This window comes from Aedes albopictus, chromosome 2, assembly GCF_035046485.1.
Source record: "Aedes albopictus strain Foshan chromosome 2, AalbF5, whole genome shotgun sequence".
NCBI classification, from domain to species: Eukaryota; Metazoa; Arthropoda; class Insecta; order Diptera; family Culicidae; genus Aedes; species Aedes albopictus.
In genome coordinates, this window is record NC_085137.1 from 462,666,911 (window position 1) to 462,689,174 (window position 22,264).

The 22,264-nt window shown below is 43.0% G+C and overlaps 1 protein-coding gene across 1 annotated transcript; it reads right to left on the reverse strand.

Annotated features, from left to right (window-relative positions):
- Positions 1–5,663: 5,663 nt before the first annotated feature.
- LOC115265179 (uncharacterized) lies at positions 5,664–21,727 on the reverse strand. Its single transcript, XM_029869443.1, has 3 exons — positions 21,668–21,727; positions 6,984–7,202; positions 5,664–6,938 (listed from the first exon to the last, which is right to left on the reverse strand). The coding sequence occupies exons 1-3, from the start codon at positions 21,725–21,727 to the stop codon at positions 5,664–5,666; spliced, it is 1,554 nt and encodes a 517-aa protein (XP_029725303.1).
- Positions 21,728–22,264: the final 537 nt, after the last annotated feature.

Below are 22,264 nucleotides of genomic sequence, written 5' to 3' on the forward strand. Positions count from 1 at the left end.
TGTAACGCGTATAGTTGTATAGTAGAGTTGGGCAATGGTCCTCCAGTTCCTTAGTACGTGTAGGGATCGCAGATCTTCTGTAAACCACGTGCATCGTGATTCCCTGCTGAATACTGTTTTCGCTATTCTTTCTTCCGACATCCGCCCTACGTGTCTAGCCCACTGAAGTTTGCCGTATTTTGTACGTTTCACAATATTCGCATACCATTGTATACTTGGTATAACTTGTGATTCATGCGTCTGCGCCACACTCAATTTTCTTGTTTTCCATTGAGAGTTATCCAGATCCAGAGCACTTCACGCTCAAAAACTCCGAAAACTTTTCGGACTACCTCCTTCAACGTCCACGCCTCTTGACCGTAGAAGGTAACCGGAAGAATCAGCATTTTATACAGAGCGAATTTAATTTGCGTTTGCAAGTTACGGTATCTAAGCTGGTTACGCAATCCGTAAGAAGCCCTATTCGCAGCAGTCCCATGTCACAAGTGTTTCAAGATAAACAAATTCTTCAACAACTTCAAACAACTTCCTATCAATCTTTATCTCAGCGCTAATACAACTAGGCTTGCCTCTGTCTCTACCTGTTTTCATGCTATTCGTCTTGGTAGAGTTAATCCTTGCTGTCTCTCTCTTCAAAAGATCATAAGCTTCCTCCACTGCCCTACGCTCGATGACGTTGAGATCTATATCTTCCGCAAAGCCGAGGAGCATGTGCGACCGTGTGATGATAGTGCTATTTCTCTGCGGCCCAGATCTCCTAATCGCTTCTTCGAGTGCAATGTTGCTTTGGAAGATTAACATGGAGAATATGTATAGGAAACCAACGAGAAACCTCTAAAGCTATCTCAACAAGATTAACAAGAGGAATCCCATCAGGCATTTGTGGCGGGTTTCTCCAAAGATTGGTCTAGGCATCAGAAGGTCGGCTCCAGAGGCACGTTATCCTCCATTTGGGACATTTGTGCCATGGTCTTGGCATGCCTGCCAGTCTCTGCTTGGATTGCAAGAGAAACACATCCGAGGATTCCTCCAAGAATTTCTCCCGGATTCCTCCAGGAAGTCCACTTGAAGTTCCTCCATAAATTCTTCCTGTCATTAGTTTAGGGATTTCTCCTAGAAAGCCTTCATGAATGCCTGCACGAATGAACTTTTGGCTTCAGATCCAAGAATACTTTCCGAAATCCTTCAGGAATCCCTGCTGGGATTCCTACAGAAATTCTTCTTAAGACAACTCAAGGGATGGAATCCTCCAGATTCTCCAAGATTTTCCAACGATTCCTCCAGGATTTTCTCTTGGGATTCCTCTGAAAATTTCTGAAAAGATTAGTTCAAAATTCTTGAAACTCCTGCAGGGGTTTCTCCAGCACTCATGCTATAATTAACTCATGGATTGTTGGTATCCCTACTGGGAATCTTTTTGATATTATTTTTGGAACTACTGCTGGGATTTATTAGGGACTGCTACTGGGATTCCTTCGGACATTTCTGGTAAGAACTCTCGGTTTTTTTTTTTTCTTGACTTCCCATGTAGTACACTAAAACCTCTTTTTATGCATGTTATTTTTATGCACTTTTAATTTATGCACCTTTTTTATGCCCTGTATAAAAAGAGGGAAACTACTCAGAACCAATATTGTGCATAAGAATATTTAATAATGACGGGAACTATTGCAGCGGTGGCCAAGGGGTGTTTACAGAGGAGAGCTAAGGAAGGTTACAGGTTCGTTTTTGGGTGTTTCCGAAGGTCTCATGTGCGTTACATGGGGTCCGAGTGGGTCCTCAGGGGGTTTCAAAGTCATTTCAGGAAATCTCAGATCATTTTAGGCTGGTTTCAGAGGCGTTACGGAGGCGTTTTTAGGGGTTTTGGTTTAGGTGGAGTTTTTGAGGCATTTCAAGATGTTTCAGACCGTTTTCAACGAGATTCAGAGGCGTTACGGAAGAGTTTTCGGAGTGTTCAGAGCTTCTCAGGTACGGTACATGGGATTAAGAGGCGTTACGAAAGCATTAAGGAGGAATTTTCGAGGGGTTTGGGGCCTCTCATGTGCGTTACATGGGGTCCGAGGGGGTTCAAGAGGGGTTTTGGAGGCATTTCAAGACGTTTCAGAGCATTTTCAGCGGGATGCCGAGGCGTTATCATAGCGTTGCGAGGAGTTTTCGTGGGGTTCGAAGCCTCTCAGGTGCGTTACAGAGGGTCCGAGGAGGTTTAAGGGGGATTTTGAAGGCAATTCAGGACGTTTCAGAGCCTCTTCGGTGGGATTCAGAGGCGTTACGGAAGCGTTACGGAGCAGTTTTCGGGGGGTTCGGAGCTTCTCAGGTGCGTTACATGGGATCCGAGAGGGGTTGAAGGGGGATTTTTGTGGAATTTTAGGAAGTTTCACAGCAGACTCTGAAATACCTTAAAACGCCCCTCAAACCTCTAGCAACAACGCCCTTCAAAGGCTCCTGAGATCCCTTGAATTGCCCATTGTACCTCGCGCCTAGACCAAAAAACCCAGGGCACCATAGACCAAGAAGACATGACAAAACATAAATGCCGAATTCCGGATAAACAAGGCACAAGCCATACAAACAAGATACGACCCCAGGGGGTCTAGATGATCAACCGGGGCCTTAAAAATCCTGCAGGGCCCCCCACGGGGCCCCGTGGCTAATCGAGTTTAAGGCAACTTGCAGACCCCGTGAAATTCAAACTCCTGTCCCCTTGAATTGCCCCTAAAGCCCCTTGGAATACCCCTGAAACCTACTTAATGCTATTGAAATTCCCCGTAATTCCATGAAAACACAAAAAAAATCTTCACAGAACACCCTTAAATGGCTCCTAAACTCCCCCGAAACAACCCTTTAAAACGCCCGTGAAGCCCCTTGAAACTCCCTTGTTCTTTGTTGTTCTTGTCCCTTGAACTTTCTGGAAACCCTCTTAGCCCCACCTCAACTGCCTAGGAGAAAGACTTGTTCTCGCGAACTAGATTCTCTAATTAAAGCACAAACTTAATTTATGCATAATTTTTTTCTTTTTATGCATTTTTCAATTCATGCAAATTTTTAATTTATGCAGTCCCAGCCATATGCATAAAAAGAGGTTCCAGTGTACCTACAGAGAGCCCTCCAGCAATTTCTGAAGGTACTTCAAGAGCAATATTTGGAGATATTTCTGCATAAAATAATGGCAAATGTTCAGCAAGAGTTACCGAACGAATCCTTGTACGAATTCTTGAAGAAATTCCAGCAGAAATTACTGGATGTATCTCAAGAGGAATACCTAGAAACATCTTTGAAGCAATCTCCGAAGGAATCATATCAGCAGCATTTGGAAGAACTTCGGGAAAACATTCTTCAGGAATTCTAGGATAAATTTTTCAGCTGGCATCCCTGGAGGAATTTCAAGATAAATTGCTGGAGAAATCTTTTGAGGAATCCTGTTGGAGTTCCTCCAGGAATGCCTGATAAGTTTCTGCTTGAAATGTCTGTAGGAATTACTCCATGAATTTCTCCAAGGAAATTGCTCCTTTGATTCCTCTGCGGGCCCCCCGCAAGGATTCGTAAAAAAAACCCTCTCGGAAAACCTCCAGAAATTCTGGCGAGGATTCCTTCTGTAATTTGTATCTGGTTTTCACCAACCATTCTCAAGCATTTCTAGATGTTATTTCTGCAGTTATTGCTCTAAGGATTCTTCCAGGAATTCCTCAAACATGTTCAGCAGGAATTACATAAGGAATCCCAGCAAGACTTCTTGGAGGATGCCTACCATGAATGCCTGTAGAAATTCCAACAGCAATTCCTAAAACAAAACTCTCTGGGTGAATTTCTGGAAGAATCCATAAAGAATTTACAGCAGGATTGCTTCATGAATAATTGGAGGAATTCCAGCAAGAATATCCAGAGGTAATCCCTGAGTAATTAATTCTTGGATAAATCCCACGAGGAACTCCTGAAATTGAGAAAATCTGTGGAGGACCATGCGAGGAATACCTAGAGGAAACCCAGCAGGCGTTCTTAGGGGAAATTCCAAAAGAAATCCCTGTTGAAAATATAAACAAAATTGCTGCGGAATTCCAGTGGGCATGTTTTAAGTATTTCCGAGAGGAATTCTTGAAGGAATTCTTGGAAAAAAAAACCGCAGAGATTTGCCAAGGGGAACTCTTGAAGGTATCCATGGAGAAAATGTTGGAGATATTTTCTTGGAATTCTCTAGAAATTCTTGCTTAGACTGTTCCAGAGGTTTCTCGAGGGATTCTCACACAAATCCTTCCAGTATTTTATTTAAGGATTCTTATAGGAATTCCTATTGTAATTTTCAAAAAATCTCTCCAAAAATTTAGGAATTTCATTCCCCTAGCAGAAGTTGCTCTTAATATTCCTTCAAATATTCTTACTAAGACATCTTCATTCTTGCTGGGATTCCTCTAAGTATTCCAGAAGAATTTCCACCGAAAATTGCCTGGCGAATCCCAGTAAGACTTTCTCGCGGATTCTACCAGAAATTCCTGAATAAATTCCGTCAGCATTCCTGGAGCAATCCCAGCAACAGTTCCTGAAGAAGCCTTCAGTGGATTTCTAGCAGGAATCACTGGGAAAATTCTACGAAAATTTCTGCAGGAATCCTTGTAGGAAATATTGAAGATATACCTGTATAAATTACTGCAGGTGTGCGAATTATGATTAGACACCACAGACATTTTACCCCAACCACCCCCAAAAAACGAAGACAGTGACGAACGATGCTTGTTTTACACTTATCAACTTATCTTGCAATTTCAATCAACCAGCAACCAACAACGAGCGCCAGCGTGGCGATCCGACGTCGACAGCTACACCAGCAACAACAACAACAACAGCTCTGAACGATGAAAGTGATAGAAATGGACCGAAAATGGAAGGGGCGCTGCCACTGGTGGATCCCTAATAGTTACAAGACCCTTGATGAGGGAGGAAATCGATTAGGACATCCACTCGGACTCGAACTCGGACTCGGCCAGAAGCTTTTTTGACTCTACCACGCTGATGTAGTGCGCGGTCGTGGGGAGGAACCTGATTGTGTCACGGCTGTCCGGTTCTATTTATGTCCGTGACATTACTCAGATCCCGACTGTGGATAGCAGCCAGCGTCGTCGTCGTCCGGGAAGGGTGAAATACGATCCCACTGATGACCGACCGACCGGAGTCCAGAAGACCGGACGGCGGCTTGATGTTTTCCAAAAGGAAAAGCGTAGTTAAGGGACAAGCACATGTCGGTATGCGAGGGAAAGATTCAAAGCAGAAAAAGTCATTCCACAGGAGATAAGCTCGCTCGCTACATAGTCTCATGCAGCCGGTTGAGCTCACCTTGAGGACATGTGTGTTTACTGGTCTGTCACTTCGGAAGGTCAGCCGGGCTGGGCCAGTTGGTGCTTGTTATCTTCTGACCCAGTATCTTGAGCAATAAGGGGAGCGGGGATGGAAGTGAATGTGTCAAGTCACAGGTCCTGCTTGCTTTCTATAAGTGTGGATAGTCATATCGTCCATCAGATGCACAAACAACTATTAAAGACTGACGGTATGATGAACCAATTGAAAGTCTGTGAAACACTTTTCACAGATTTTGAAGAAATTTATAAACTACTATACCATCTATAATTTTAAGTCTAATTAGTTTTAAGATGGTTTCGAGAGCCAAGGAATAAGAGTCAGTAGTCCTGCTTTTGGCCCAAGAGCAGGAATAAAGTAGGACTGAGTAGAACTGGAGTAGGACTGAGTAGGACTGGAGAAGGACTGGAGTAGGACTGGAGTAGGACTGGAGTAGGACTGGCGAGTAGGACTGGAGTAGGACTGGAGTAGGACTGGAGTAGGGCTGGAGTAGGACGGGAGTGAGACTGGAGTAGGACTGGAGTAGGACTGGAGTACGACTGAAGTAGGACTGGAGTGGGACTGCAGTAGGACTGGAGTAGGACTGGAGTGGGACTGGAGTAGGACTGGAGTAGGACTGGAGTGGGACTGGAGTAGGACTGGAGTAGGACTGGAGTAGGACTGGAGTAGGACTGGAGTAGGACTGAAGTAGGACTGGAGTGGGACTGCAGTAGGACTGGAGTAGGACTGGAGTGGGACTGGAGTAGGACTGGAGTAGGACTGGAGTCGGACTGGAGTTGGACTGGAGTAGGACTGGAGTTGGACTGGAGTCGGACTAGAGTCGGACTGGAGTAGGACTGGAGTAGGACTGGAGTTGGACTGGAGTCGGACTGGAGTAGGACTGGAGCCGGACTGAAGTAGGACTGGAGTAGGACTGGAGTAGGACTGGAGTAGGACTGGAGTAGGACTGGAGTAGGACTGGAGTAGGACTGGAGTAGGACTGGAGTAGGACTGGAGTAGGACTGGAGTAGGACTGGAGTAGGACTGGAGTAGGACTGGAGTAGGACTGGAGTAGGACTGGAGTAGGACTGGAGTAGGACTGGAGTAGGACTGGAGTAGGACTGGAGTAGGACTGGAGTAGGACTGGAGTAGGACTGGAGTAGGACTGGAGTAGGACTGGAGTAGGACTGGAGTAGGACTGGAGTAGGACTGGAGTAGGACTGGAGTAGGACTGGAGTAGGACTGGAGTAGGACTGGAGTAGGACTGGAGTAGGACTGGAGTAGGACTGGAGTAGGACTGGAGTAGGACTGGAGTAGGACTGGAGTAGGACTGGAGTAGGACTGGAGTAGGACTGGAGTAGGACTGGAGTAGGACTGGAGTAGGACTGGAGTAGGACTGGAGTAGGACTGGAGTAGGACTGGAGTAGGACTGGAGCAGGACTGGAGTAGGACTGGAGTAGGACTGGAGTAGGACTGGAGTAGGACTGGAGTAGGACTGGAGTAGGACTGGAGTAAGACTGGAGTAGGACTGGAGTAGGACTGGAGTAGGACTGGAGTAGGACTGGAGTAGGACTGGAGTAGGACTGGAGTAGGACTGGAGTTGGACTGGAGTAGGACTGGAGTCGGACTGAAGTCGGACTAGAGTAGAACCGAAGTTAAACTGGAATAGGAATGGAGTCGGACTGGAGTAGGGCTGGAGTAGAACTGAAGTCGGACTGAAGTAGGACTGGAGTAGGACTGAAGTAGAACTGGAGTAGGACTAGAGTCGGACTGGAGTAGAACTGGAGAAGAACTGTAGTAGAACTGTAGTAGGATTGGAGCACGACTGGAGTAGGACTGGAGTAGGACTGGAGTAGGACTGGAGTAGGACTGGAGTAGGACTGGAGTAGGGATGGAGTTGTTTTGTTGATATAGAAATCAAGTAATACATTTACTTATTTCTGCTCTATTTCGCCCAAATCCCACAAATCTGCATAATCTCATCCAATTCCGTGCAACAATTTATTACACCTACCGAACCTACCGTCTACCCCCGTTGGTTTGACCTCATCTAATCTGAACACTTTTTAATTTGAACCCCTCTAATCTGCACATCGTTCAAACTAAAAATGGTTCAAACGTCATTCTGCTCATGGAACGGGGTGAAACGGAACGCAGAATCAAAACAAAACAGCAAAAAGGTTACCATCAGTGTGTTTTTCGATGCTCACAGGGTAACTGGAAGTTCAAATTAAAAAATGAACCCCGTTGGTTTGCATGAGGTATCGTTCAAACCAACGGGGGTAGACGGTAGTTCAATTCCTTAACACACATCATTGACTTTATCCAATGCGTAAACTTTAATTTGATTTGACAAAACTCTGACCCAAGCTTCGTTTCCCTAACATACCACCACCGCACCGGTCAGAACGGGACAACTTTTCACCAAATCCACCGGGAACCCAAAATCACAAAGCTCTAATTAAATTCCAAGCTCGACGGTGAATTAGCCCAGCGCCCGACCACCCATCCATCCATATTTAGTCGTCGTCGTCGTCGTCGGTTTTGATCCTCTGACGAGCGACCGACCGACCGACCTTCGCAGAAATTCCCCCGTGAGATGTGGCACCGCTTGTCCTCCTCACCACCGTCCATAGGATAATCTCCCCAATGGCATCTCATCTGGTCCATCGCTGGCTGGCTAGCTGAAGTATAGAGAGTTTACCCAAAGCGAGCGGCGGCGACGGCGAAAGTGATAATTATGAATTCATTTTCTCGTGTGACCCTTTCTTCACACTACCACCGTTGGCTCCTCAATCCCAACTTCCCCCCGTCACCGCTTGACGGTTTCGGCTTTGTGTTGGTTGGAGGACCTTGCGGGCTGCTGGCTAGGCCAAAAAGCCGGCTTAGAACAGGAGCCCGGCCTAAACTTACTGTTGATTTAGATAAGCAAATAATCACAAAGCTGTAGCAGGGATAGTGGGGTAAATTGTGCCAACTTGAAAAAAAAATTAAAAACGGTCCCATAGCTCTCATTTTTATTGACGTAAGGTACACCCACTGGAATATATCCTGCTTCTCAGCAAAATGATCTATAAGCGCATCCACAGGTATTTAATGATAGTTCATCCACTGTGTTGAAGACAACACTTTTGGTAGATTTTCCGCGAATTTTTGTGGCAACAATTTATTCGATTCCCTGAAGAAGATCCCATAAGGATCGAAACGTTGGAAACAGAAAACATACTAAAAAAGACTCATCGAAATTTTGACCGATTGAGAATTGAACCTAGAATTCGACATCTTGATACATTCCTGCGCGTTTGATTCCATAACCCGAACTTTTTCCAGTAGCATACTCATTATTAAGTAAGTTCATCCCACAGAATCATTTCAGACAGATGACCCATTTTACCCCTAATCGCCTGCCACCGTCCCGACCCTAACTGGAGTTTGTTTGAGTTGTTAAATTTACATTCCGGTTGGCGAGGACCAGCAGTGGCCCGACGTAGGTTGGTGGCAGACGGAATGCTCAACTTTTAATGCACATTTGGGACCGTGTTTATTTTAGAAATTATGGAAATCGGACGGCCGGCGTAACGGCGCGTCCGTGTCCTGGAATCGGTACAATCAACATTCAACTACGCTCTTCAAAGCAAGATGGTGCGGCGCTGCTAGACTGGATGACCATTTCCGGTAGATCTGCTTTTGAAGTCACTCACAACGACCAACAACAGCCGTTGGTTGTTGGTTCCATTGCCTAACCAATTTGATTAATTAGTTCCCCCACAAAGGAAGGGAATAAAAAAAAGACGCGGACACCGTCTTCAGCCAGAGGCTGCACAGACTGAATGAAACCTAAACACTAGACAAGGGACAAACGGAGCATGCACCAGTGGATACGGAGAAGAAACTATTCTTACGAAAAGTTTCATCGCCCGGAGCGGGAATCGAACCCTCACCCCATAGCATGGTGCGATTAGAAGCTTGGTGACCCTAACCGCACGGCTACGAGGCTCCACTCCATGTATTGTTCGGTGGTTTTCTATTCTATACAGTCTATTCAATTTATCCACCACTACTGGAAGTAGTGCTTATCCTGCTGCTGCGACCAAAGCCGCAATGTATCTTTTCATATTCTTTTTTCTATATCCGAGTAGGGTGTCGTTGCTTTTACTATAGGCAGCTTCAGCCAGGGGGAAATGATTCCAAATGGCAGCCTATTTATTGCACCCATAATCAAATAGAAACGCTCCATAGAAAATAAAAAAGCACTCCATAAAGAATGAACATATGTTCCATGAAAATGTGCAATGTTACCTTAAATAATTGTAAACGTTCCATAAATCATAAAAAACGTACCGGTAAAACATAAAATTTTCTCACTACACTCAAACCTCCATTTAGGTAGGATCCATTTAGGTAAAATCTATTTAGGTCCCTCCATTTCGGTAACGTTATCTAAATAGAATTTGATTGTGTTCAGAACAGATGGAGTACCTGATATTTAGGTATAAGGTTGGTTTTAGGGGGGGTATCAAATGACATTTCCAGGTGAAATTGAGATAGGCAACCACTCATGCAATTGATAATCAGCTCCAGCATCAGTTAAGGCATATATCATTCAATTGGGTCCCAGCTAGGAAGCATAATATGTGGTGTTGTACGTTTAAAGCTTTGACCATCATTGATGACGTCATACCCGACATTAACCTATCTTCACCTATTTTGGCCACCTTACCCAACCGTTGTTCGATATTAGTCCAACAGTGGCCCGACATACGATAAAAATTGACCCAACATTAAATAATTTTTCAGTCTGGCGAAATTTTGCTGGTTTTTTTTTTCTGTGCCCAGCTAGTCATTTGAATGACAATTCTCACCTGAGACCCTCCAAAACCCCCGAAAATGCCCCTCCCAACAAGCATTTTTGCTGTATAAGAATGGAACAAACCATTCTTAAGCAAACTATAGCTAAAGAAACTATTATTCAGCTAGTTATGTTACTTGGGCTCCCCTCCTGAAACTCCCTTAAAAGTTCTCTGAAACTCTGACCCTCTTTAAAACTCCTATTCAAGTCACTCTCCCTAATTAAACTTCTTTGCAACCTTGTACTCCATTTAGGTAAAAATTCTATTTAGGCAGTCCCGACTCATTACCTAAATGGAGGTTTTGGTGTACAAATGAAATTTTGCACCAATAAATAATAGTGAATGCTCCATAGAAAAACGCAAATGCTCCATAAAAAATAAAATTATACCCATAGAAAATTGAGTATTGCTCCATAGAAAATAGATAAATGCTCGTTAAGCATTATCAAAGTGCACCATAGAAACCATGAATTGCTCCATTTAAAATTGAAAATTCTTCATATTCTCATAATTTAATTCGACAGGGCTGAATTGCTTTACATTTCACTGCTTTGAAGGTGCAAATGTTTAAAGTTATGGAGATTTTTCATTTTCCTATGGAGCAAATCGTATTTTATTTATCGTATTTCATGAGAACGCATTAAACGTGGAGCTTCGTGGCCGTGCGGTTAGGGTCACCAAGCTTTTAATCGCACCATGCTATGGAGTGAGGGTTCGATTCCCGCTCCGGACGATGAAACTTTTCGGGAGGATAGTTTCTTCTCCGTATCCACTGGTGCATGCTCCGTGTTTTCGTTGTCTAGTGTTAAGTTAAGCCAGTTAACTGACACTGAGGAAGATTACAAGTGGTAGTCGAAATACGCGTATCTGTCAAAGGATAAGCAACATAGGGCGGAATTAAAAGGTACGAAACTGATTACACTCATTCGAAGAGGGTATTCTGCTTAGAGGGCTCGAAAAGTCGGTACAAGAAAGACGATTATGTTTGGCTTCTAGTCTTGGCCTGCCAAATGGAGAGCCGACAGATTAAAAGTTGCATTCAACATGGTTGTGGCTATCATAGATTTAACCTCATGCTTTCGTTGGACAGTCGATGAAATACACGATGCAGAGTCCATCATCGGTATGGACAAATACCATACAAAAACATATTGCCGAAGACCATTTTGCGCTTTCTTTTATAATATAAGAAATTTTGATCCTCAAGTTAGCCTAGTGATTAAGGCTATGGATCGCCAATCTGGAGACGGCGGGTTCGATTCCCGTTCCAACCATAACGAAGAAGAAGATATTTGAAATTGAGCGTCAACTTCCTTTTTTAAATTTCTAATCTCTGAAGACTTTTCAGTATATAATTATGCATCTTTTTTCTGAAGACATTGTTTCCACATTTAGGTCTCCCGTTGGCCTAGTGGTTAAGGCTATGGATCGCCAATCCGGAGACGGCAGGTTCGATTCCCGTTCCAGTCGAGAAACTTTTCTTGACTCCCTGGGCATAGTGTATCATTGTACTTGTCACACAGGCAAAGAAAGCCCTTCAATTAATAACTGTGGAAGTGCTCTAAGAACACTAAGTAGAAGAGAGGCAGGCCAAGTTCCAATGCGAACGTTGAGCCACAAAGAAGAAAAAAAGAAGAAGATTGTTTCCAAATGTTTATTGTTTCTACTTGGTGTTTAAATTCTCCAATAAAAATTATTCTTTCGTGTAATGAGATATTTCATAAAGTTGGAAAATGTTGCAAAAAAGTCAAAGCATAACGAAAAGTTGAAAAAAATGTTATCTTATACAAATCAACTGATTTGTTGCTCTTTGCCTTTTTGATTCCTCAAGGATTATTTGGTAGCATCACTCAACGAATACCTGAAGAGATTCACTAAGGAATTCCATGAAAAATTCCCCAAGAAATTCTTATATTAACTTTCGATAAAATTAATAGAGAAAAAATCGGACTAAATTCTTGGGTAAATTTCTGAAGAAATCTCTGAAAAACTCATCGACGAATCCTTAGATTACAATACCCTTAGGATATATAAAGAAAATTCACGATGAAATTCCTTGGTGAATTCCCGATAGAATTCCTAAATAAGGTCCTCAAGAAATCTCTGGAGCAATTTTGCAACGAATTCCTTGAATCCAGATTTCCCGAAAAATCTCAGGAAAAATATCTTAAAATGCTTCAAATCCTGGAATCCTGGAATCCTGGAATCATGCATAAACAAACCTTGATGGAACCATTGAGTAAATTTTGTAATCAAGTTAATTTATGCATTCCCCGATAAACCACTGTAGAAATTTCTAGTTTTCTTAAAGGGTACACCAAAAACAATGCCTGGATGACTTCCTAAAAGAAGATCTTTGAAGGTATACTCCTGCGAATTACTGAAAAAATAAATAAGTAATTGCTGTTAAACTTCTGAATAAATATCGGTGGAATACCTGGAGAAGGTCTACAGTTAGCCTAGTGGTAAGACTTTGGATCGTCAATCTGGAGACGGCGGGTTAGATTCTCGTTTCAGTTGGGGAAATTTTTGCGACTCCCTGGGCATAGTGTATCCTTGCCTCACAATATACAAATTCATGCAATAGCAGGCAAGGAACGTAAAGGAAATTTCCTTGACTTCCTTGGGCATAGAGTATCTTCGTGCCTGCCACACGATATACACATGCAAAATGGTCATTGGCAGAGGAAGCTCTCAGTTAAAAACTGTGGAAGTGCTCATTGAACACTAAGCTGAGAAGCAGGCTTTGTCCCACTGAGGACGTGACGCCAAGAAGAGGAGAGAGGAGGAATAGCAGGCAAAGAAAGCCCTTAAATTAATAACTGTTGATAGTGCTCAAAGAACACAGAATTGAAGAAACGTAGGCCAAGTTCCAGTTGGAACGTTCGGGTTGGAGAAGTTCGGGTTAATTTTTGAACATTTCTTAAGAAAAAATATTCAGCAAATTACTTAAGAAGCTTCTCAAAGAATCCCTGGAAAATCCAATGAAAATCCTGAAGAAAATCCTGATCGAATTCTCCAATGAATGACTATGAGAATTAATCGCATAATTCCTGGAAGAATCAATCAAGGAGTCCCGCAACGAATCATTAGAGGAATTTCCCAAAGATTATTTTTCAAAGAATTCTCGTATAAATACCCGAAACAATTTGTTAATGGAACTCTCAGATGCATCTCTGGAATAATTCTCAAACTATTCCCTTAATCAGTTCTTCATGAAATCTCTAAAGAATTTTCGCCAAAGAATCCCTAAGTGACGGAAATCCCTGGTGGAATCCCGCTAAGAGGATGCTTTGGAGAAGCAGTTACTCTGTAACGAAACTTCCGATGAAATTACTGTCTAAAGAGTTATCCTACGCTTTTCTGAAAGAATTTACAAAAGAATGCCTGGAGGAAATTTCAGAAAGAATTTTTAGGATAATTTCCATGAGAATATTTGGAGCTTTCTCTAAAAATCATCAGGATTCCTTGAATGAATTCGTCGGTGAAATTTCAGTGGATACCTTGAGAAACCCAGACAAAACTCCTGAAATAATGTCTGCAAGAATTATCCAATAAACTCCTGCTGAAGCTGTCGGCTTAGAATAGCACTACGCTACAGACCCCAATTTTAGGTGTTTAGTCCCCCGTGGCGAGGACTGAACATTCGTGGATGTGGAAAATATGCTTGATCGTAAACGGAGTCTGTGGGGTACCTGGCTCTCCTCACCGCGTTCATGTAGTGATTTGGCATAGTGAACTTCTTTCCATGATACATGCTACGCTCCTGAACGCTAGTGCGCTAGTGGACAGGCAGAAGAAGAAAAGAAAGGTTAAAGAGGAACAGGAACTCAGCGAATCTAAGGAGTGGTATGAGGGCAAGTTCCAAGCGCGAGAAGGGAGACACCGTCATCATCAAGATGGACGAGTCTAAGTACTAACTTGCGGATGTTTTAAGGACAAACGTATTAAAACAGCTATTAGAACAGCTATGGCAGGTTATGCACGAATACGGATTCCCGGATAAACTGATACGGTTGATCAAGGCGACGATGGATCGAGTGATGTGCGTAGTTCGAGTATCAGGGACACTCTCGAGTCCCTTTGAATCTCGCAGAGGGTTACGGCAAGGTGATGGTCTTTCGTGCTTGCTGTTCAACATTGCTTTGGAGGGTGTAATAAGAAGAGCGGGGATAAACACGAGTGGGACGATTTTCACGAGGTCCGTTCAGCTGCTTGGTTTCGCCGATGATATTGATATTATTGCTCGTAAATTTGAGACGATGGCGGAAACGTACATCCGACTAAAGAGTGAAGCCAGGCGAATCGGATTAGTCATTAATGTGTCGAAGACAAAGTACATGATGGCAAAGGGCTCCAGGGAGGAATCACCGCGCCCGCCACCCCGAATTCATATCGACGGTGATGAAATCGAGGCGGTTGAAGAATTCGTGTACTTGGGCTCACTGGTGACCGACGACAACGACACCAGCAGAGAAATTCAGAGGCGCATTGTGGCAGGAAATCGTGCCTACTTTGGACTCCGCAGAACTCTACGATCGAATAAAGTTCGCCGTAACACGAAGTTAACCATCTACAAAACGTTGATTAGACCGGTCGTCCTCTATGGGCACGAAACATGGACCCTACGTGCAGAGGACCAACGCGCCCTTGGAGTTTTTGAACGGAAGGAGTTGCGTACCATCAACGGTGGAGTGCAGATGGAAGACGGGACTTGGAGAAGGCGAATGAACCACGAGCTGCATCAGCTGCTGAGAGAACCAACCATCGTCCACACCGCGAAAATCGGGAGGCTACGGTGGGCGGGTCACGTCATCAGGATGTCGGATAGCAACCCGACTAAAATGGTTCTCGAGAGTCATCCGACCGGTACAAGAAGACGTGGAGCGCAGCGAGCTAGGTGGGTCAACCAAGTGGAGGACGATCTGCGGACCCTACGCAGAGTGCGGAACTGGAGACAAACAGCCATGGACCGAGTGGAATGGAGGCGGCTACTATGTACAGCAGAGGCCACCCCGGCCTTAGCCTGACCGGTAAGGTAAGTAAGTATTAAAATCCCGCTTCAACAGTGCATCAGAACTTCAAACGCACAAATCTCAATAAGCAAGCTTCAAACAACAGTACATTTTATTATTCTGTTCTTGCTCACTTGTAATAAGCTTAAAATAAGAAGATCAGTTGCGTTGGTTTTGGTTACGAAGAGATATGTGCCCTCGAAGTCGTGAGTAGGTCCCAAAGTCGGCCATTGTGGCGGCCATTTTGGGATTCTAACAAGTCTGTCCTTAAAGCCGATGAGACACAATGCCAGGATCACGGATCTTGGGGCCGACGTACTTATACTGGGGAAATGATCCTCGAGCATAAGTGCGACAAAACCCAGAAAAGCGCCTCCTACAAGTGTCTGGTTATCCTCCGATTCACCAAACGCTGGTTGGTTTGATGGATTCCACATCATAACTTCTTTTTTCTTCTGAAGTTGATCCGGACATCCACGCTAGCACTACTTGGCTGTTAAACCACAACTCGTCATTCCTCTCGTTTAGTCGCACTGATGATCGGCGAAACTGCTCGGCATCAAAAACACCACTCCAGCTTATCCCATTCGGCCACGGTTGCTGACAAGATCTCGAACAATAGGTCAAATTTTGTCGTTTGGAACCCGGGCTCTTGTAGAGTTCCACTGATTCCGGGCTTTTCCACAGCAAGAACTATATGGTGGAGCGGACCTGGTGTGATGGTTAGATCACTTGACTATCACGCCGAGGACCTGGGATCGTATCCCACTCCCGACAAACTCACAAACTGTGGGTTCTTCCTTCGGAAGGGAAGTAAAGCGTGGGTCCCGAGATGAACTAGCCTAGGGCTAAAAATCTCGTGAATACAGATAAAAAAAAAAGCAAGAACTACCCAAGTAACAGAACTAGTTGAACAACAGTTTCTTAAGCTAAAGCTTGCTTAAGAGTGGTTTGTTCCACTCTTGTACAGAAAAAATGTTTGTTGGGTAATCTGCTCCCAGAACTCACAAGATACTCGAACTTCACCTCCAGAATTCTCTATTTCAGCGTTTCTCAAACTATGGGTCGCGACTCACTGGTGGGTCGCGGTCTGATTTTTGGTGGGTCGCGAAGTCTTTATTAACTTTGCCTAATGTTATTGCTAGCCATTTTCTAATTTTCAAATATTCCCTTGGAGAATCCATTTTTAGAAGAGTTGTTTCTAGAATTTCAGTTTCTCCTTAATTTTATTCAAAAATTTGTGCTATAAGTCTTCTGTTATAAGTTATAAGTCTTGAAATTACTGTCTGTGTTCTGAAATTGAATCTAAAACTATGAGCTTTTAATCAGAAGTTTCAAGATTAGGGTAAAATTTTAGATTTTACTCGCGTTCTGAAAAAAAAAATGAGTTCAAGTTGTGGCTTGCCGTTAGCATTTTCTGTTAGACTTACACGCCAGTTTCAGCAGTTAAAATATCTAAAAATTTAGAGATATAAAAAATCAGCAATAAATACCAAACTTTGACAAGAAACTTTACCTTTACCGACCTTTGAATTTGAAGAGGACTCATCTGACCACCCAACAGTGCTATATTTCTAAAAACTACTTGATGTTCACCCACTCGCTGTGAATATCTATAGCATTTTCAACCGATATTTAATTTTCAAGTAGATTTTAAAGTTCTGGAGAAATATAAAATTACCACTATATCTGGAGCCAGACTGATTAAATATATTAGAAACTTGGAATCTCGTCTCAAATTTTTAAGACTCAGAGTTGACTGATGCTGGAGTCGTGAATTCGAATCCCAGCAAAACTAGTGGTTTTTCACGATTTTATCTCTCAATTAAGCACACACTGTGTCTTCGATAAATTTGAGTTTTTTCGTCTATTCCAGACATACTGGCCGACTGGTATGGCCGGTAAAGGGAACATCATCTACATTATCTTACCATTGATGCTGACAAAATGCACCAGCGCATTACTTTGATGTTCTAGCTTTTGGCGGCGCAGCATCATTCAGGAAATAAGATAAGTTGACAAGTACCTGGCTGACTGTCAATCGCCTAAAATGACGATTTTTCACCACCTAGAGTTCTCAAATGTTTAACAACGAAATTGAAAATCCTCAAAGCGGCATTCTGATCTACTTCACCCTACTACACATTCAGTAACCGGCGATCCATCCCCCCAACCAACCCACCATACTGTGACCAAACGGAGGAGAGCTTTTCATTTATATTCATGTGTTTTGCAAGTTTTCCTTCTGTTGGGACGCGCGATGAAAACCGAACAACAGTTGTGCCGTGCAAGCTACGGCCTGAAATAGTAGTTGGTGGTGGAGTCTGGCTGGGGCACTGATACTGAGACCGGGTGTTCCAACATATGTTAAACTGGGCTGCGATTCTTGGATGGCTTGGGTTCCTTTGCACAGCCACCACCGTGTGTGTTGTTTGAATACACTTTTTGCTTCCCAGTTTTTTTTTTTCAGAGTGTGTAAAACATGTGCCAGTAATTCCACCGGAGTCATTCCTCACTCGCGAAGAAATCAACCACAAAGCTGTGCGTTAATCTGGCCGAGTGTGCATAAACCAGCCCCCACCACCAACCAGCAAACTGAAGTGATAAAAAGAGGAAGAAGCTGTTACGGCGCAGTTTTTTTTGTGTGTTTTGTTGTGAAATGCGACGATTCTTTGGTTTCGTATTCAAGGCAACTTTTCCACTATCTCATCGTCGTCGTCGTCGTCGCTAGTCGTTGCCGCCGCCGCAGCCGTTGTTGACTGTGCGGAGTCCTTGGTTTACACTGTTTTCTGTTGTTGCGTCTTATTAGAGGAGGAGTCCGATGGTTGAAATTTGTATTTAAAAGATCGCTCTCAGGATGAATACAAAACAGCAGCGGGAAAAAAAGATGTGCGCGTTATTCTTTTCCATTCGTTACATTAGTCATCCATCGTACAGCCTTTGGAGCCATTGTTGGGGGTTTGCTATTGTTTCGTTCATTATTTATCATCATCTTCCTCGTATCGCGATTTCAGAGTAGCATAATTTTCTTGGGTTCTGTCTGTCATAGTTGGTTTTCCTTTTGTTGATGGCGTATTTTTTGTTAGACAGAATTTAAGTTTGGTTGCATAATGTCTTCGTAGTTTAGACATTATGCATTATACATGTGCGATAAAATCACGAATTTAATAGGGAAAATGTGCCTTGATTTGCTGCACAAAATGTAAAAAAAAACTCTCTGTGAGTATCTCAAGCTGCATCTGAAGCTCCCGTGCGGAGATTGGACAACTTCGTGAGGCTTGGAGAGCTTCCCTGTGAGGCTTGTACAGCTTCCCATCGAAACTTAAAGGGCTTTCAAGCGAAGCTTGGAGAGCCTTCCTATGAAGCTTGGAGAGCTTCTCTGCGAAGCTTGGAGAACTTCTCTGCGTAGCTTGAGAAAATTCCCGGTTAAGCTTGTAGAGCTTTCCTGTGAAGCTTGGAGAACTTCCCTGTGAAAATTGGAGAGCTGCCCTGATAACAGAGGCTTGAAGAATGCCTAGCGAAACTTGGAGACCCAGCCAACAATTTCAAGTCACAAACAAGCAAGCTTGCTGAATTGTTGCTGAATAATGGTAATGATAGCTGAACTAAAATTATGTTCTACACATTACTGTTTAAATGATTTTTCAATTGAGAAAATAGTCAATGTTCGACTTTCCTCATCGGTATCAACAATGATAAATTAAATCACTTTTCAAAAGTTTAACAAGAAATTTATTCGATAAGCATTGATTCCTTAACAAAATAGTTTAACAAAACATTTGTCTGCATCCTATTAAGCTGATGTATCGATAAGCATATGCTCCTGAACAATGTGCTTTTCATTTGTCAAATAAACGCCTTCAGCTCGCCATTGTTTGACTCCTAACTTTGTTCGGATTATGGGATAAATCATGGCTAAAACTGTTTAGACAACCAAGTTATCAATGAACCAAAATTTTAAACGAATCACATAAAATAAAATGGATTAGAATTATGTAGTTTAACATTGAGTGCCAAGAGACGTAATCATCGTAAAAATGAGGAATTTATTTATTATTATTAGTCTGTAACAAGATATCTTGTACCTTGATCATTATATTTTTTTTTTTATCTTCCGCAGCAGTTCGATTGTACGATACGCTTGGATCGATGCATTTGACATTTCAGTGCTGTCGTGTTTACTGAATATTGTTCCCACAGTCACCTAGATAACCAAACAGCATTCAGAAATCGACACATTTCAAGTATCCCTAAACATCCTTATGCACTATTTATTGAACATAATATCAAGATTCCATGACAAAAGCATAAATATAAAATTTTTTTTACGGATCTTCGACTGAGCATGAGTAGATTACAGATGATGTGAATGCACCATGTCCAAGACCATACCGCACCACATATAGTCATACAGTTTTAAAGATCGACATTTATTAATCTGTTTGCTTATCGACTGTGGGCAAAAAATAAGCAAAAATAAGCTTAAAAGCTAAGGGAACAGTTTATACCACTACACTGTCTACCAAACGTATTGATACGAGCAAACTGAAGGTGGCGCCATCCAAATTGCGTTGGACAATGTTTCATGGGCTTCCATGGATTCTAACAAGAAAACAAGCCTTTAATCCCCTGAAGAAGGTTTAAAATAAACCGAAACCGTCGGAAGTTGAGGCAAACTTGTTTTCGCTGCTGTCACCGACTGCAAAAGCCGAGAGAATCCCCGTATGGGGCTGTCCATAAACCACGTGGTCATGAGGGGGGGGGGGGGGGGGTGGGGGGGGTTCGGCCAATGACCATTTTGTATGAACATATCAAATAAATTGTATGGACTAATGACCACGCGGGGGGGGTTGAAAAGTCCCAAAAAAATGACAACGTGGTTTATGGACAGCCCCTATCCGACATTTATTAATAAAAATAAACACATTTTCATATCGCAATTAGTTCGTCTGGAAACAATATCTTCAATAAGGACTTTTTTTTGGCCGCATTCGATACAAGTTTTCTCACCGTGCGATAAAAATACTGACAATGAAATCAGAATGGAAAACACGTGTTTTGAGTTGAACAGCGGTTGAAGTATAAGGCGTTGTTCAGTTGATTACCATGTGCTGTGCTAATTCACCACTGCTGAACACAAGTTCAGGAGTGATCATTATTGAGTCATGGGAAGATTATGTTTTGCCTTGGGTGCTGCATCTCACCATCTCTAGGATGGCGCAGATAGGAAGGCATGCGGCTGACAATCGACAGGTCTCGAGTTCTAATCCGGATTTAGGTAATTTTATATGTAATTCTTATTTCATAATAGGTGTTCTCAACATGAGAGCAAATAATTACTCTCGTGAGAGTTCAACTTTTTTGAATTTTATTTATTTTCAGTCATTTTTGCCAAAGCTTAATAACAACTTTCTTGTACATTTGTAAAACGCTTTGAAAAACAAAAAAATAAGTTGGTGCACAACATGATGCTTTATAACTTCTCCAAATTTGTGTGAACAAAACCCGAACATAGGTTGTACGTGAAAATAATTCAAATGTTATTCAACATCATGCTGAATTAATTCGTCATAATGGTGCCTGTTAAATGAGTAATTGTTAGTTGGGGAGCTTCTTTGCGAAGCTTGGACAGCTTCTCAGCGAAGCTAAGAGAGCTTCTTTGTGAAACGTTGAGAGCTTTCCTGTAAAGCTTGGAGAGCTTCCCTGTGAAGCTTGGAGAGCTTCCCTGTGAGGCTTGGGGAGCTTCTCTGTGAAGCTTGGAGAGCTTCCCTGAGAAGCTTGGAGAGCTTCCCTGTGAAGCTTGGAGAGCTTCCCTGTGAAGCTTGGAGAGCTTCCCTGTGAGGCTTGGGGAGCTTCTCTGTGAAGCTTGGAGAGCTTCCCTGAGAAGCTTGGAGAGCTTCCCTGTGAAGCTTGGAGAGCTTCCCTGTGAAGCTTGGGGAGCTTCCTTGTGAAGCTTGGAGAGCTTCCCTGTGAAGCTTGGAGAGCTTTCCTGTGAAGCTTGGAGAGCTTTCCTGTGAAGCTTGGAGAGCTTCCCTGTGAAGCTTGGAGAGCTTCCCTGTGAAGCTTGGAGAGCTTCCCTGTGAAGCTTGGAGAGCTTCCCTGTGAAGCTTGGAGAGCTTCCCTGTTAAGCTTGAAGAGCTTCCCTGCGAAACTTGGAGAGCTTTCCTGCTCTGTAGCTTCACTGGGCGTATTCTTCTTTCAAAAAATCGGTACAGGAAGATGTTTGTTGTTGTTGTTGTTCTCTTATTCCATGTTCTATTGATTCGTAATCATTACATGTTTATTCCCTTAGATTAGTTGATTTCTCCAAACTATTTACGTCTGTGTGCACCGCATTTCTTGTTCCGGACTGTTTCAGTGCTATCCTCGGAAAACAATATCGTTCTTCTACTGAAAAGCTCATCCAATATTTATCCCCAATAAATTATATATTCTCAAATCGAACGCTCACTGGAACAACTTTGTTATCAAAACAATTACCTCGACGTAGTCCCATGTATAACGTCCGGTGTAGTCCACGTATACTCGCACAAACTTCATACCCCTGCCATACAGCGGAAAAAAATCGATTCAGAGTGGCATTCCTGGATTAGTAATGTGAACAAACTTACCCACTTACTAGCGCTAGGCAAACGTTTCCCATTTCTGTCGTCGCTTCAACAACTTTAGAAGTACTTTAAAATTCCATTAAAATGTTTGCCTCATAGCATCAGATACCAGCCTTTCAAGTCGACGACGGTTGGAAGCGAATCATTGGCCGTGTTATAAATAAAAAATCTCTCCTCAATCGCGAGTTGTGTAACTGTAGCTAAGTGTATCTACCAAACGACGAAGACTTAATGAAAATGCTTGTTGCTCACTTTACTATCCACCGAATATACTGAGCTTCCGATAACTTCACCATCGTTTGACAGGCTATAGCGAAAACATAGTGGTTTCTTTGAAATATGTTCGCATTTGAAGGTCATTCTTCGGAAGCTCGAAAGGCTTCTCGTCCGAAAGCTCGAAAGGCTTCTCGCCCGGAAGCTCGAAAGGCTCCTTGCTCGGAAGCTCGAAAGGCTTCTCGCGCTGGAAGCT